We start from the raw sequence: 17,169 nt of genomic DNA on the forward strand, positions 1-17,169 counted from the left end.
CTCCGTAGGTCAGCGAACCCTCATTGGCTGGGTGCCCTCGCGACGTCAGCGCAGTGCTGCCGCGTTTTTCAGAGGAGTGTGGTTTCAGCGTCTCAATTTTTGGTGGTCGTGCTGGTCCAGGCTGTTGGAACAAATGGCTCAGAAACCGCTGCGCCTGTGAGTGACCGGAGCCCAGCGGCGCGCGCCCGTGTGCGAGTGCGAGTGCGAGTGCGCGCGCGCGCGGACCTGCTGGCCGGGGGCTTTCTCGCGCCTGGATGGGAGGAGGGCAAGGCGGGGGTGGGAGCGTGGGAGCGGCTGGTGAGCCCAGGCCGGGTCTTTGCCTGGCCGGAGCAGGTCTGTCTTCGCTTCCCAGAGGGGGCCCTCTGCGACACACGCTGGAAGAGGCGGAAGCTCCCAACGTCAGGCCTCCTCCGTCTCAGGCCTCTGACACATTTCCCCTTCCCGTCTCCGCACCCCCCGTTTATTTATTGACGACAATTCCTAGCCGTGGGCTCCGCTGGTGGGCCCTGGTCAGTTGTGAACAGACTTGATAGATAGGGCTCCTGCCCAGGCGCACTTTTTTGGGGAGGAGGAGGCGCTGGAGTGAAGAGACTCCATCCACCTATTGAATATTTATTAAACAATCGCAGTGTGCCAGGCACTGTGCTAGACATTGCACAGATGGAGTTCCTGCCTTCACGGAGCTTAGAGTCTTGAGCAGATACCAATCAAAGAATCCAGATGAATGCAAAATTATGGTGGTGATAAACGTCAGGAAGAAAAGCTTCAGGGTTCTGGGAGGGGATAAAATAGGGGTATTGAGCTTATTGTGAGAAACAGGAGAGGGAGGATTGAGCCCTGGTTAATATTTTTGTCTTTATTCTAAAGTCCTTGAAATGCCAAAGAACTCCGTGGCAGGATCAAATTTTTTTTTTTTGTTTTGGAAAGCGATTCTGGCTGCGGTGTGAGCACAAATCAGAGCCAAAGAAGAGGGCAGCTAGGATTAGGTAGAGTGATGGTAGAAGAAAAGTGCAGGGATTCAAGGCTTATAGTAAGGAGTTGAAATTAACAAGGCTTGGAGATGGTTTAGTTTGAGAAGGAGTTGGCACTGTGGGATCCTAGATTTCTGCCCTTCAGTGGGATAGGAAACACTGGGAAAGGTCCTAGTTGGGGAGGTGAACTTTGAGATGGATATACTGGGTGCTGGCTCTCCGAGAAACAATTTTAATTCCATGTGACAACTACTACGAGAGAGGAAGTGCAGGCTCCTGTGGGAGCACCGGTAATTAGTGACTGGTAGGGACTCGAGGGCGTCCTAGAAGAGGTGGTGCTCAGAAGGTAAATAAAAACACGTAGTAGTTTGTTACAGAGCTTGCTCTGAGATGCTGTATGGGTTTCTGAAGTTTGAGAAGAAAGTGACTTTCTGAGCCAGTCAAGAAGGCTTTAGAGATGTGTTGGGCCTTGAAGGGTGGGAAAAATTTAGATTCAGAGTGGGTAGGGTGGGGCTTTTAGGAAAGGTAACTTAGGGAATGGCAGAGACAGAGTGATCAAACTGACCATAGGGGAGATTTCTGCTATGGAAACTCGAAGGATCAAAGACTTGTAGAAGCTCTTACTACTTTTTATGTCTCTGCCCCTTAACACTTAACACTTTACACATACCTCTTATTGTAGCCTTCTTCATATAAGTTTGTATCAGAGTGTCTCCCCTTCCCTGATTGTCAGCTTTTTGAGGTTTGAACTAAATCTTTCTCCTTTTTACTCCTAATGTGTTCTTCGCATAGTACCAGGCATAGTGCCTTAGCATATTGTAGGTGTCCATACATGGTTGTCAAATGGATGACTGATAGTGGCATTGGAAAGGAAAAGGGTGGAATGAATGTGAAAGATGTTTGGAAAATGGGATTGATGAGACTTGATGACTGGATGGGGGATTTTTGACTCTTGAAGACCAACTTGGCAAAACAGCCATCCACAAACCTTGGGAAGTGAGGAGAAGAAGTTGGTTCCATTTTGGAGGAAATGATAAACTAACTTTTAGATGTGGTGAGTTGAAAGTTTTGGTGACCTTTAGGTGGAGCTGCCCCAAGATCACATGTGCTGAACCTCTCCAGTACCTCAGAGGAACTGAGTCCCATACCTACCTTATCCCGGAAGACTAATATGTACCAAGCCCGGCAGGCCATTCATGTTTCCTGGACTCCCTTAACATTTATCTCTTGTTTGCAGCTTGGCATGTGGAGATGTTGAAGGAAAATTTGATGTTTTATTCAATAGAGTTCGAGCAATTCAGAAGAAAAGTGGAAACTTTGATGTAAGACATTTCCTGTTACTGAATCTAATTTTACTGTTATACTCAAACATGCTGAAATAAAGCTTGGACTTTATTCCTTTCTCAGTTGAACGCATACTTTCCCTTTTTGTTAGACTGAGTTCCTTTTGTGATCGTAGGAACTTAGTAGCTGTGGAATGGTAGGGAAAGGGAGACCTCTGTACTTTTTTATACTTTTTGAATTTGAATGTTACTTTCTTACTGTGCACAAAACTGAAAACAGTTGAGCAAAACCTCCCCAGGTGATTCTAGCCCCTGGGTTTGGGAACCTCATGTGTATTTCATGAGTGTGTGGTATGGATTAAGTCTGATAACATGTGCAAATGCTTCACAAACTGAAGAGCCTTATATAAATGTTATGTAGGGTTGCCAACTAGAATGTAAGCCCCCAGGAAACAGAAGAGTATTCTAGGTATGGGGACAAGCTGTTCATGGGTTAAAAAATGGAGTAAAGACAACAGTCAGGAATGTGGTTTTTTTCCCTGTGTCTCTCAGGGTATTTAGTACTTAAAGTTTTGTGTTTCAAGACAGATTCTTGGAAGTAGATTTCTCCATCTTTCCCTGACTCCCTCCTCCCCATCCCAGCTTGAGTTTAATAGCCAGCGAGCCAAAATTTAGTAATTTATAGAATCAGATCAACTACTGTAGTTGCTGCTGAAGAATTATATATTAAGATTCTGTAAATGATTAAGGAAAAAAAACCTACTTTGAGGCTGTTAAGTAGGCTATTTAGCTGGATTATGTTAATATCAATTATGTACTATTTAATTTAAAAAAATCTCATATCTGTTTAAAAAACTCATTTTAGCTGCTGTTGTGTGTAGGAAATTTCTTTGGCTCCACTCCAGATGCTGAATGGGAGAAGTATAAAACTGGCATCAAGAAAGGTATAGAAATTATTTTTATTTAACAAATGGTTTCTAACAAGGTTTTAAGGTTACATAATTCTTGCTGGGTTGTTTTTCATACATATTAATTATTTAAGAATTTCCCTTTGAGCTCCACCTGGAGCTGGGAAGGATGCTTATATGCATCTAAATGTTCATGTTTTGATTTGGTTGGATTTGGTTTAGAAAAATAATTCTCAGGATGCCTGGATGGCTCAGTAGGTTGAGTGTCCAACTCTTGATTTTAACTCAGGTCATGATCTCAGGGTTGTGGGATTGAGCTCCACTTTAAGCTCTGTGCTCAGTGGGGAGTTTGCTTGAGATTCTCTCTCTCCCTCTGCCCCTTCCCTCGTTCATGCTCGTGCATGCTCTGTCTCTTTCAAATAAATAAATAAATCTTAAAAAAAAAAAAAGAAAAATCATTCTCTTCTAAGTAGGCAGGAATTGAAGAAATGCAACCATATGTGTCCTTTCCTTTTTCCAGTTTGAGTGGCTTTTTTATGAAGCTCTTTAGGGTCTATGTTTCTCTTATTATACAGTAACCATCTTCTTTAAGATGTCACTTCATCAGCCAACGATAACTATTAGTCAGGCCACAGGTTGGATAGGATATCCCAAGTGCTCAGCATGTTCCACAAATAGGATTGCAGGTTCATTGCTTTTACGATGATTATTTTTCCTATGGGGAAATATTTCTCAAATTCCAAAGCAGATCTGGTAACTGTATGGTGTCATGTCTGTTTCTTTCACTAGCTCCCATTCAGACATATGTGCTGGGTGCTAATAACCAGGAAACAGTAAAATACTTCCAAGATGCTGATGGGTGTGAGTTAGCTGAAAACATTACTTATCTGGGTAAGTTGATATTTTTTTGTGTTTGTAACCAACATAATAAAATGTCTTCAGGAATTAGTCTCCTGGGAAATTTGTGGCTGGATTCTTCTGCCATTACTGCCCAGAGAATGGGGTTCTTTCCCAAAGTCTGTGTCTCTACCCTTGAGACTCTAGCATTTTTTCCTCTGTATTCTCTCCCTCCTTTTCCCAATCTCCTTGTACTCCCACAACCCAATATATACTCCTGCAGCCAACCACGGAATAAACTATTTGTGGTATACGGAGTACTTAAGGTATAAATTATGTTGAAAAAAATTCCATGTTTGTGGTCTCACCATGTAACATTGCTAGATATATACATCTTTTTAGATTCCTAACTAGCTATATAGCTCTATGTCTCACTAAGCTTTTGGAAATTCAAGTGGTTAGTCCTGATTCTCACATTTTTCACTCCCTTTGTCCTTCTTAGGTTCTGGTCCACTTTTTAATTTCAGGTTAAAGTTGTTCCCTTTTTACACCCAAATCTCTTTTAGTGGTTCTTTTTAGTATCTGGCCATTTAAAAAAGCACTGTCAGATTTTGTTTTTGTTTTTGCCTTATCTGCCGCCTGGCTATGGCTTCTTGGATTATTCGACTCATTTTTTTCTACAATGACTCCACTGTTCTTCACATTTCCTCTTTCTTGGTCTCTGACTTCTCTGGAAAGCTTCTACAATTTCTTTACTGGCCTTTATTCTCTACATCTGGCTGTGGCCCTTATGTAAGCAATCTTATCTCGCTTCAATCATATGGGGCTCCTTCAGGCAAAAAATTGAGGGACAGATTTTTGTTTGTTGTTTTTAACCATTGCTGTGAGATAGACATATTGAAATCCTTTTGTTGTAGATGTTAACATAGGCCTGACTTACGCCAGTTCTTGCAGTAGTTATTAGATTGGATTAAGATTGCCACTGTAGGGATCCCTGGGTGGCGCAGCGGTTTGGCGCCTGCCTTTGGCCCAGGGCGCGATCCTGGAGACCCGGGATCAAATCCCACGTCGGGCTCCCGGTGCATGGAGCCTGCTTCTCCCTCTGCCTATGTCTCTGCCTCTCTCTCTCTCTCTCTCTCTCTCTCTCTGTGACTATCATAAATAATAAATAAAAATTAAAAAAAAAAAAAGATTGCCACTGTAGATATTTATGGTGGCCATTTTACCATATGACTTTAGTGCCAGTAGTGGAAAGAGCAAAGAGGTATTTGGATTATTTCTGTGAAAGAGATTTTTTGAGATCCAGTAGGAGGAGCAAACAATGAACTTGATAGTGAACATGTGATAGTGAGCTTGAAGTGTTGGGAGATCATCCAACATATAGTTGGAAGCGATCTTTCTAGAGTATATAAGCAAGGTCAGTGTGGAGGAATAGGCTTTGGGGAGTTGGTCCCAAAAAGATGAAAAACAAAGTGAGAAGGATCATATGGTTTCAGAGGAAATATAATGAGAAGGAAAGCACAGCTCTGTGGTGGGGGTGTATATCTTCATCCAGGCGTAGGCAAAGAGTGATTAGAGCAGTATTGGGGGGAGGTAAAGATCTTATCAAATTCATAGACTCTAAATGAAGAGAGAGTGGTTTCAGAAACCAGGAGAGACTTGTCAGTTATAGGGCGATTCACGACCTTTATGAGAATTGTAGGAGAGGGAAACCACAGTGCAGTGGGTTCAGGAGATAAGAAGTGAAGCCCTTAATGCATGGACTGCATTTTTGAGAAATTGGAAACAGAAGAAAAGGCGGTTTCTCTTTCAGTTAGTGTATGTGTTCCCTTTATCAGTTGATCTGTGTGTTAATTGGCATGGTTCTTTATTGCTTAGTATGCCCATTAGTATGTTTAGTACTCTGTTCTTCTCTGAGTGGAAAGAGCTCACTGAGAAGAGTCTCTGTAGGTGAAAGGAAGGTAAAAGTTGATGGAGCTAGGTCTTAAAGGCAACAGGAAGAAGTAGGTTTAATGGCTCAAGCCAGGAATATATTTAAAAGAGGGTAGAGTCTCTAGTTTTGCCCAGTTGCTCTTTCCACATGTTTGCCGTCTGTCATAGACTGCTGCCTGCTTGAAGAGCATATGCATTCTAAACTGTATTTTTCTCAGAACTGCTGCTCGTTTTTCCTCACTGCCTCTCCCTGAGTCCGGGTGTCTGGGTTTCTTTTAACCCGTGTAGAGTCTTCTCTAGAAGGCAGGAAGGCTTTTTCTAATCAGTGTTTCCCAACTTTTTTCATTTGTAAGGTACCTGGGGTAAACAGACCAGCCTGTGGGTTCCAGCATCCTTCACATAAGGGCTATTCTCCCTGAATGGGAACACAGTTGTAGCCATCCACCACTGAGTCCCTGCAGGCAGAAGAGAGGCTCTAGAAGAGTCTGTGCTCATTTAGACATGCTGAATGGCAGGGAGGTGGGGGCTTACGGCATGGGGAGAGAGATTTATCACTATAATACTCTGTTCTGCAATTTTGACTAAAACTTGTCCTTTTTTTTTTTTTTTTTTGAACCCAGGTCGTAAAGGTATCTTCACTGGAAGCTCGGGGCTGCAGATTGTGTACCTCAGTGGGACAGAGTCCTTAAATGAGCCGGTCCCCGGTTACAGTTTTAGTCCCAAGGATGTATCTTCCCTGAGGACAATGCTGTGTTCAACATCCCAGTTTAAGGGGGTTGATATCTTGCTCACATCCCCATGGCCCAAGTATGTGGGGAACTTTGGGAATTCTTCTGTGAGTAGTGCTTGTTCAGTTGGAATTTCTATAAGCAAATTGTACTAACTTAATTTGGGACTTTTTTTTCTTTTAATTTAAGATCTTATTTACTTATTTGAGAGAGACAGCACAGAGTGAGAGAGAGAGAGCACAAGCAGGGGAAGGGGCAGGGGGAGGAACAGATTTCCTGCTGAGCAGGGGGCCCAACGCAACTGGGGGCTTGATCCCAGATGCTGGAATCATGACCTGAGCCAAAGGCAAATGCTTACCTGATAGAGCCACCCAGGTGCCCCTTTTTGCTCTTTATATTGAGTATTTCAGCTCTTAGTACCTTTCAGTAGAAATTTTATGTAAATTACTTCAGGATACTTAAAACTATATCAATTGACCAAAGCAAAAACTTTAAAACTGGTTGATCTTATGAAAGCACAATTCACAGATGGGCTTGCTGAAATCTTAATTATAAATGAATGATTCTTTAAATTATTTTCCCTGCTTCAAATGTCTTCTTTCAGGCTTCCTCATAATATGTTTTGAGGGTTCACTAATTTTTAGTGAAAAGATTTACAGCTAGTGGCAGCTTTACAGTTATATTTCTCTTACCTTCCATTCCACATTGTAGCATTTTTGGCTTTCAAAATACATTTTTTTAATGGAATTATTATGGGATAAGGGATAGTGATATAAAGATCTAACCTTGAGGCCAATTCCCTGCACTTCGGCAGAAACCTAAAGGAAGCAAGCATAGGACATAAGAAATTCTTGCTTTATTTGGTATAAAACTAATTTTGCTAACTTCTTTTTTTTTGCTAACTTCTTTATCTCCAGCTAATACCTTCTCTTAAGTTCTTAATATAATATTATGGGTGAGAGGTCACATAATTTGTTGTTAATAAAAGCTAGGGGTGGATGAGGAATAAACCTAGTATTTTTGACAAATTTTATGTTACAAACTTTAACAAGGGCATGGTTGCATCCTTCTACAAACTACACCTTTCAAACTACACCTTTCTTGGCTGAGGCAAAATGAAGGATTGCAGGCTTATGTCATGAAGTCTGTGAATGTCCCATTCCAAATAATCTCTGGATCCTAGGGGCCCTGAAAGCTAGCTCTTAATTTTTATTGTTTGCATTGACTAGGACTGTCTGTATTGTCAGAACTATAGGTACACAACAAAGCAAATTATAGAAGCATAGTCTGTGGGCTTCAGAGAGACATATCACTTCCCAAAAAAGATCATAGTAAATCCTATTTTGGATATTAGTGTGGAGGGCTTACCTTACCTTTTAACCCCTGGCTGTCCAGCAGTGGTTCCCATCTCTGCATTTATAATAGCCTAGTTCCTCTTCTGTGTTTGAGATTTCTGATTGCCACAAGCATGGAAAAAAGTAGAAAAAAAACTTTTAGGTTCGTTATGATGACTGAATTTCTATTTACTAGGGAGAAGTGGATACCAAAAAATGTGGCTCTGCTTTGGTCTCCAGTCTGGCCACAGACTTGAAACCAAGATACCATTTTGCTGCTTTGGAAAAGACCTATTATGAGAGGCTGCCCTATCGGTGAGTAGCATTGCATTATTTTGGCTTTTTGGAGAATTTGCCTTGGATCTTCTTTTTTTTTTTTTTTTAAGATTCTATTTATTTATTCATGAGAGAAAGAGAAAGACAGGCAGCCAGAGACATAGGCAGAGGGAGAAGCAGGTTCCATGCAGGGAGCCTGATGTGGGACTCCATCTGGGGACTCCAGGATCATGCCCTGAGCTGAAGGCAGATGTTCAACCGCTGAGCCACCCAGGTGTCCCTTGACTTGGATCTTCTTTGTGAACTTCTCTTCATCTTAGCCATGTAACATCTTCATTCCTTTCGTTTACTCAGGCACAGAAGTGAGTGGCTCTCAAATTATTTAACTCTTCTCAGTTTGTTTCCTAATTTGAAATTTAGGGGATTGGACTGTATACAGTCCCTGAAAGATTTGCAGATCTGAAGGAACTATACTGTTTCATCCTCACAGCTTCCTGTAACATAGTATGTCCTGTTGCCTGTTTAATCAGGTCAAACCAGTACTCTTGGTATAGTCATGAAAACTCTTGTCTCAGCCTAATCAATTCAGAAGTATTTCAACTTGATAATTAAGAACTTATATCATCTTTTTTTTTTTTTTTTACTTTTTTCTTAGTTTGAGTTTGGAGGTGGAGTTATTAAAGCACGTCTTGCAGAGACAATAAAACCAGTGTTTCATAAGTGATAAAATTAAGTTAACTCTGAATTATCTTCACGGGTAAAGAGCATGGATAATTTCTAAAATAATCTATAAAAACTTTTTTAGCTTTTAAGGATCAGAATACACATTTCCCTAAAGAACACATACCAGTGGCCAATAGGCACATGAAAAGATGCTTATGTCATTAGCGATTAGGGTAATCCAAGTCCAGCCCACAATGAGACACAACTTGATACCCACTAAGAGGCTACAATCAGAAAGTATAAGTGTATAAGTGTTGGTGAGGATGTGGAGGAATCAGAACCCTCATACATTGCTGGCGGCAGTGTAAAATGGTGCAGATGCTTTACAAAACTGTTGGCAGTTCCTCAAAAGATTAAATATAGAGTTACTATCTGACCCAGCAATTCCACTCTGTTCCAAGTGAAGTAAAAACATGACCCATGCAAAAACTTGTACACAAATGATCATAACAGCATTATTTACAGTAGAAAAAAGTGGGAAACAACCCAAATGTCTGTCATCTGATGAATGGGTAAAGAAAAAGGGATATATCTGTACTTTGGAATGTTATTCAAGAAAAAGGAAAGGAGAACTGATAAATGCTACAAGGGTGAATATTGAAAACATTATGCCAGGGGATCCCTGGGTGGCGCAGCGGTTTGGCGCCTGCTTTTGGCCCAGGGCGCGATCCTGGAGACCCGGGATCGAATCCCACATTGGGCTCCCGGTGCATGGAGCCTGCTTCTCCCTCTGCCTATGTCTCTGCCTCTCTCTCTGTGTGTGACTATCATAAATAAATAAAAAAAAAAAAAATTAAAAAAAAAAAAAAAGCAAAACAAAAAAAAAAAACAACATTATGCCAAATCAAAGAAGCTAAGCACAAGAGACCATATATTGTATGGTTGGATTTATACAAAATATCAAGAACATTAAAAAAGTCAAGAATAGGCAAATTCATAGAGATAGAAAGTAGAGCCGTGGTTGCCAAGCCTAGTTGGAGGGGAAATGTGGAGTGACTGCAAATAATGTGAATATGCTAAAAACTATCAAGTATTTTACTTTAGATGGGTGAATTGTTTAATATTTGAATTGGAGCTTTCATTTTTGGAGGCTCTGAGGGAGAATCTGTTTTCTTGCCTTTGAAAGTTTCTAGAGGGCAGCCCTGGTGGCTCAGCGGTTTAGCGCCACCTTCAGTCCAGGGCCTGATCCCTGCAGACCCAGGATTGAGTCCCACATTGGGCTCCCTGCATGGAGCCTGCTTCTCCCTCTGCCTGTGTCTCTGCCTCTCTCTCTCTTTCTCTCTCATGAATAAATAAAATCTTTTTTTTTTTAAAAAAAAAGAAAGTTTCTAGAGGTCAGCTAACGTTCCATGGTTCATGGCCCTCTTGCCCCATCTCAAAGCCAGTAATTCTGGTTGAATCTTGCCACTTTTACTTTCTTCTGTACTCACTTTTCCCTCTGGCACTTCAACTTCCCCCTTCCACTTTTTTTTTTTTTAATTCCAGTAAAATTAACATACAGTGTTATATTAGTTTTAGGTGTATCATATAGTGATACAGCAGTTCTATACATCACTCAGTGCTCATTGCAGTACGTATAAGCTTAAGCCCCATCACTGCTTTTACCCATCCCCCACCCACCTCCCCTCTGGCAATCACCAGTTTGTTCTTTATAGTTTTGAGTCTCTCTCTTTTTTTTGTGTTTGTTTTGTTCCCTAAATTCCAACATATGGGTGAAATCATTTGGTATTTGTTTTCTCTGACTGACTTATTCCATTTAGCATTATATCCTTTAGCTCCATCCATATTGTTGCAAATGGCAAGACTTCATTCTTTTTAATGGTTAGGTGCTATTCCATTGTATACATATATCACACCTTCTTTGTGCATTCATTTATCAGTGGATTCTTGGATTGCTTTCATATTTTGGCTATTGTAAATAATGCTGCAGTAAACATAGAAGTGCATATATCTTTTCAAATTAATATTTTCATATTCTTTGGGTAAATACCTATTAGTGGAATTACTGGAACATATGGTAATTCTATTTTAAGTTTTTTGAGGAACGTTCATACTAGTTTTCCACACTTCCACATTTGTCCCAGCTTCCAATGCCACCAACATTGCACAAGGGTTCTTTTCTCTCTGCATCCTTACCAACACTTCTTGTTTCTTGTGTTTTTGATTTTAGCCCTTCTGACAAGTGTGAGGTAGGCATGAATGATAATGAGTGATGTTGAGCATCTTTTCATGTGTCTTTTGGTCATCTGTATGTCTTTGGAGAAATGTCTGTTCATATATTCTGCCCTTTTTAAAATTGGATTATGTTTTTGGTGTTGAGTTGTATAAGTTCTTTATATATTTTGGATATACATCATTTACAAATATCTTCTCCTACTTGGTAGGTTGTCTTTTTGTTGACTGTTTCCTTTGCTGTGCAGGAACTTTTTATTTTGATGTATTCCCAATAGTTTATTTTGTTTTTTGTTTCCTTTGCCTTAGGAGACATATCTAGAAAAATGAGTATGACACTGCTACAGCCAGTGTCAGAGAAAGTACTGCCTGTGTTCTCTTCTAGGATTTTTATGATTTCAGGTCTCACATTTATGTCTTTAATCCATTTTAAATTTATTTTTGTGTATGGTATAGGAAAGTGGTCCAGTTTCATTCTTTTGCATGTAACTGTCCAGTTTTCCCAATACCCTTTGTTAAACAGTCTTTTTCCCATTGCATATTCTTGCCTCCATTGTCAAAGATTGATTGAACATACAATCGTGCATTTATTTCTAGGCTCTCTCTTCTGGTCTATTGATCTGTCTCTATTTTTGTGCCAGTAGCATATTGTTTTGATTAATATAGCTTTGTAGTGTGTCTTGAAATCTGGGATTGTGGTACCTCCAGTTTTTTCTTTTTTAAGATTCCTTTGGCTATTTGAGGTCTTTTGTGGTTTCATACCAATTTTAGGATTGTTTGTTGTAGTTCTGTGAAAAATGCTATCGGTATTTGATAGGGATTGCATTAAATCTGTAGATTACATTAAATCTGTAGTATGGACATTTTAACAATATTTGTCCTCCCAATCCATGAGCATGGCATATGTTTCCATTTGTTTGCATCATCTTCAGTTTCTTTAATCAGTGTTTTATAGTTTTTAGGGTACAGGTCTTTCACCTCCTTGGTTATTTTTATTCCTAGGTATTTTATTATCTTTGGTGCAATTGTAAATGAGATTGTTTTCTTAATTTTTCTTTCTTAACTTGTACTTCATTACTAGTGTATAGAAATGCAACAGATCTCTTGCAACTTTCCTGAATTCATTTATTAGTTCTGGTAGTTTTTTCATGGGGTCTTTAGGGTTTTCTTTGTATGGTGTCATGTCATCTGCAAATAGTGAAAGTTTTACTTTCTCCTTACCAATTTGTATGCCTTTTATTTCTTTTTGTGGTCTGATTACTGTGGCTAGGACTTCCAGTGCTATGTTGAATAAAAGTGGTGAAATTGGACATCCTTGTCTTGTTCCTGACCTTAGGGGAAAAGCTCTCAGTTTTTCCCCATTGAATATGATGTTTGCCATGGGTTTTTTATATATGACCTTTATTATGTTGAAGTATGTTCCCTTTAAACCTACTTTATTGAGGGTATTTATCATAAATGGGTATTAAACTTTGTTGAATGCTTTTTCTGTATTCATTGAAATGATCCAGTGGCTTTGTCTTTTCTCTTGTTGATGTGATGTGTCACATTGATTGATTTGTGAATATTGAACCACTCCCTGCATCACAGGAATAAATTCTTCTTGATCGTGGTGAGTGGTTTTTTTTTAATTGTATTGTTGGTTTGATTTGGTAATATTCTGTTGAGAAATTTTGCATCTATGTCCATCAGAGTTATTGGCCTGTAGTTTTCTTTTTTGTAGTGTCTTTACCTGGTTATGGTATCAGAGTAATGCTGGCCTCATATAATGAATTGAAGCTTTCTTTCATCTTCTGTTTTTTGGAATAGTTTGAGAAGAATAGGTATTAATTCTTGTAGAATTTACCTGTGAAGCCTTGGTCCTAGACTTTTGTTTGTTGGGAGTTTTTTTGATCACTGATTTAATTTCATTGCTGGTAATCAGTCTATTCAGATTTTGTATTTCTTCTTGACTCAGTTTCAGGAGGCTTTGTGTTTCTAGGAATTTATCGATTTCTCCTACATTGTCTAATTTTTTGGTAGATAGTTTCTCTTTTATTTTAAAAGATTTTATTTATTTATCTATTTATTTGAGAAAGAGAGTGAGCAAATGAGCAGGTGCACATGTGAGGCAGGGCGAGGGGCAGAGAGAAAGGAGAGAGAAAATCTCAAGCAGACTCCAGCAGATCAGGAAGCCTGATGCGGGGCTCGATTTCATGACCCTGAGATTATGACCTAAACTGAAATGAAGAATCGGATGCTTAACTGACTGAACCATCCAAGTGCTCTGGCAGATAGTTTTTCATGATATTCTCTTTTAATCCTTTGTATTTCTGTAATGTTGGTTATTTCTCTTCTTTCATTTCTGATTTTGCTTGTTTGAGTCTTTTTTTTTGGATGAATCTGGCTAAAGGTTTATCAGTTTTTTTGATCTTTTCAAAGAATCAGCTTCTGGTTTCATTGATTTGTCCTTAGGTTCTCCTCGTTAGTATAGTGGTGTGTATACCCACTTGTCATTGATCTGTTCTTGTTCCCTTTTTTTTTTTTTTTTTTTTTTTAGTGTCTATTTTGTTTATTTCTGCTCTAATCTTTATTATTTCCTTCCTGTTACTGGTTTGGGGTTTTGTTTGTTCTACTTTTTCTAGCTCGTTCAGGTATAAGGGTGGGTTATTTATTTGTGATTTTTCTTCTTGAGGTAGGCTTGTGTTTCCCTTTTCCACTTTTAAGGACCCTTGTGATTATGTCGAATCTACCCAGATAATCCAAGATCATCTCCCTATCTTAAAGTCAGTTGATTAGCAACTGATTAATTCCATTTGTCACCTTATTCCCCTTTGCTGTGTAAGCTAACATTCACAGGTTATGGGGATCAGGACGTGGACATTTTTGGGGAGCTATTTTGCCTACCACACCTGGGTAGCCTAACAGTGGGAAATATTAGCAGTTCTTGAGGCCACCGCTCTAGTCACTACTTAAACTAAAGAAAGACATTTCTGTCAGGTATTCGGCTGTTTTTCCTTAATGTATTCATGTACTGTTAGATCTTCTATTTAATAATGAGTAAACTTGTTTCAATCATTTTAAAAGTTGCATATGAAAGAACATGACTTTTACCTTGTACTGACATTTACCATTTACCAACATGTCCCATTTACCAACTATAAATGTACTTCCTCTCTTTTAAGAAACAGGTTATAACAGATAAACTGAATTTTGGCTTATTTCCTTTCAGTAATGTGAATATAAAACAAGTATTTGTGTATTTGTTTATATAAAATGGTATTATGCTAGATTTTAAAAATAAAATTATATTTTGTGACAGATTCAGGAAATTTTTGTATCTTAAGGAAAGAGCTCCAAGGGTTGGTATCTGTATTAACAGTCAGCTCACTAAAAATAAAAATAATATATATAATTCCATAACTTTTTTCTTTTAATTATAAATAAGTTGCTCAATGTAGAATACTTGTAAAACATAGAAAAGCTCAAAAAAGTGTTTTGGCATATTCATTTATCATATTTTTTATTTTTCCTAGAAAAATGAATTCATGCTATAAATTACTATTTGAGGCATATTTTTTCCTCTTAAGATTTATTTCTATTTGGTTTGCATTATTATAGCTTTTTTTTTTTTTTTTTTTTTTTAGAAAGAACATTCAAGGAGCAGGGGGCAGAGGAAAAGAGAGAGAGAATCTTAAGCAGGCTCCATGCCCATCACTGAAATTAAGAGTTAGATACTTGCTGAGCCACCCTATTGTAGCCCCTATTACAGCTTTTTATTACACACACAAAAAAAGAGCATAGTATAATGAACCCTCCTGTACCCACCCCCGACTACATTCAACAATAATCGTCATTTTGCCAATTTTGCAACTCTTTTAACACCAAATGTTGGGGTTTTTGTGCTTTTCAGATATATGATCTCATTTTTTCCTAACAATATCCCTGTGAAGTAGGGATGATTATCCTACTGGATTTATAGGTGACACCTGAGATTATATTACTGATGGTGATGGGCTTAGCTCTCTCATGGTCCCATGGAGTCCACATATTTCATAATTGTAAATAAAGATTAAAGTTTTTTGGTGACCTGTTGTCAAATATTTTATAGAAACCACATCGTTCTACAGGAAAATGCACAGCATGCCACCAGGTTCATAGCTCTGGCGAATGTTGGAAATCCAGAAAAGAAAAAGGTAAAGATTTGAGTGTTTGGTGGTAGGTTAATATTCACTGTCTGCCTGATAAATGTTTCTTTTGCCAATTTAGCATTCAGATATTTTCTCCAAGGTCCTAACTCTTCAGTGACTCCTTTGTGAAGATATGGTAATGAAAGGTTAGGTTTCCTTGATTCCTTTGTAGGAGATTTTAAAGAGGGGTTTGAAAACAATAGGCCCAGTGGAACCAAGGCAAAATTTCAAATGAGTGATGTTCCTTTCTTCCCATACCTGTGTGGCTGTCTTTGTAGGTATTCATGAGTTTGCCCTCAGATGGTACTTTTGCTTTGCTTCTTTTAGCACCTTCGTTTAGTGGAAATAATAGCCTTTATAGGATTCATGTAACCCCTCCTTGGCTTTGAGAAATCTTAGTGATACCTGGAATCTATCTTTGTACAGGAAAACCGTACAGATGAATGAAAGAGAATATACCAGAAAAGTATGTTATTTTTCTCATATCCCTGTGAGCATTTCTGATTCTCCAGGACCAAAAGCAGGATGCTATAGATTGAGACAGCCACAGACAGAACAATCAAGCCAGGGAAGAATAGAGAGATAAATTATGTGAAGATTATTCTGTAACATGTCATAAACAATGTGCAGAGAAAAGATAACAAATACATACTTTGTTTTTTCCATTATATCTTAAGTTTTGAAGCCCAATGTGTTCTTAGCAAGTTTAGATTTGCGAGTTTTTTACTGCCCTTTCAAGACCCTGTAGTACTCACAATATTTTCACTATAGAAATATTTTATTATTGCTTTACTCTCAGGGGCATGTTAGCTTCAGCCCTATGCAATTCATACTACAGTAAAAAAATATGGACATTTTAAATTTTGGCAAGCATTATTAAATTCATCTCAGAGTTTTGTTCTGTATTACATCCCTTCCAACAGTGTAAGTTTGTTTGTTTGTTTGTTTTTTAATTTCTGTCTGTATTCTCATGGGGTAGTGTCAAATTTTTATTAAAGTTTTTTGCCAGTGATATGGATGAAAGATTGTGTATCACTATTAATTGTTGCATTTCTCTGATCAGCACTGAGATTAAATATCTATTTATATCTCTTCTAAAGTTTTCATTATCTGTTCCATTAGTGTGAGAATCTAGATAATCTATATGAATATTTACTTCTTTGCTACTAGTCCCTAAGAAAACTCATCAGCATATGCAGAAGAAATTGCATAATATCAGAGGGAAACATTAAGGTGTCCAATTTAGTTTTCATTACAGAAAAAGAATGGCAGTGCCACAGTTCTGTTGACAAAATACACAAAGATAAAGGACTGGAGATAGAAGCATTTTGTCTTCAAGGGTTATGGAACAAGTCTCTCCTGGGGCTTGTAATGACAGTTGTTTTGTGTAAAAGCTGATTTTTGTAAGGGCTAGGGTTTTGATTCATTGCTTGTGACTTTATCAGCCCTTGGTTAGCCTCTGCAGAGATCACTAAATTGATATTTGGTTTACTGTGTGTTCTCTGAGTCACAAACAGGCCAGTTGCTATTCTTTAACTCAGTTTCTGAAGCTTCTGTGAATAAAATATGTGATTACATTTGGATAAACAGGATTTCTCCTAATGTTATGTTTGGGGTTTTTATTCTTCACAGTATCTTTATGCATTCAGTATTGTTCCCATGAAACTAATGGAGACAGCAGAGCTGGTAAAACAGCCTCCAGATGTTACTGAAAACCCTTACAGAAAATCTGGGAAGGAAGCATCCATGGGAAAGCAAATTTCTGCTCCTGAGGTGTGTTCTGTTTCAGAGGTGGCATTTTCTGGGCAGGATTGCCCATTAAATGTACACTTTTCC

The 17,169-nt window shown here is 38.6% G+C and overlaps 1 protein-coding gene across 5 annotated transcripts in view; it reads left to right on the forward strand.

Annotated features, from left to right (window-relative positions):
• Window positions 1–17,169, forward strand: part of CWF19L1 (CWF19 like cell cycle control factor 1) — a 29,361-nt gene continuing 12,192 nt past the window's right edge. For 2 of the 5 annotated variants that reach the window (XM_077878002.1, XM_077878004.1), the window contains exons 1-8: window positions 1–156; window positions 2,209–2,293; window positions 3,120–3,198; window positions 3,952–4,053; window positions 6,552–6,766; window positions 8,190–8,308; window positions 15,255–15,339; window positions 16,966–17,106. In XM_077878002.1, coding sequence (XP_077734128.1) covers window positions 134–156; window positions 2,209–2,293; window positions 3,120–3,198; window positions 3,952–4,053; window positions 6,552–6,766; window positions 8,190–8,308; window positions 15,255–15,339; window positions 16,966–17,106 — 849 coding nt within the window. In that variant the 5' untranslated portion in view covers window positions 1–133. Of the gene's footprint in view, window positions 157–1,486; window positions 2,026–2,208; window positions 2,294–3,119; window positions 3,199–3,951; window positions 4,054–6,551; window positions 6,767–8,189; window positions 8,309–15,254; window positions 15,340–16,965; window positions 17,107–17,169 lie in introns of those variants that run through there. The other 3 variants (XM_077878005.1, XM_077878003.1, XM_077878006.1) reach the window with 3 other exon arrangements.

Source organism: Canis aureus, chromosome 29 (assembly GCF_053574225.1).
Source record: "Canis aureus isolate CA01 chromosome 29, VMU_Caureus_v.1.0, whole genome shotgun sequence".
Lineage (NCBI taxonomy): Eukaryota > Metazoa > Chordata > Mammalia > Carnivora > Canidae > Canis > Canis aureus.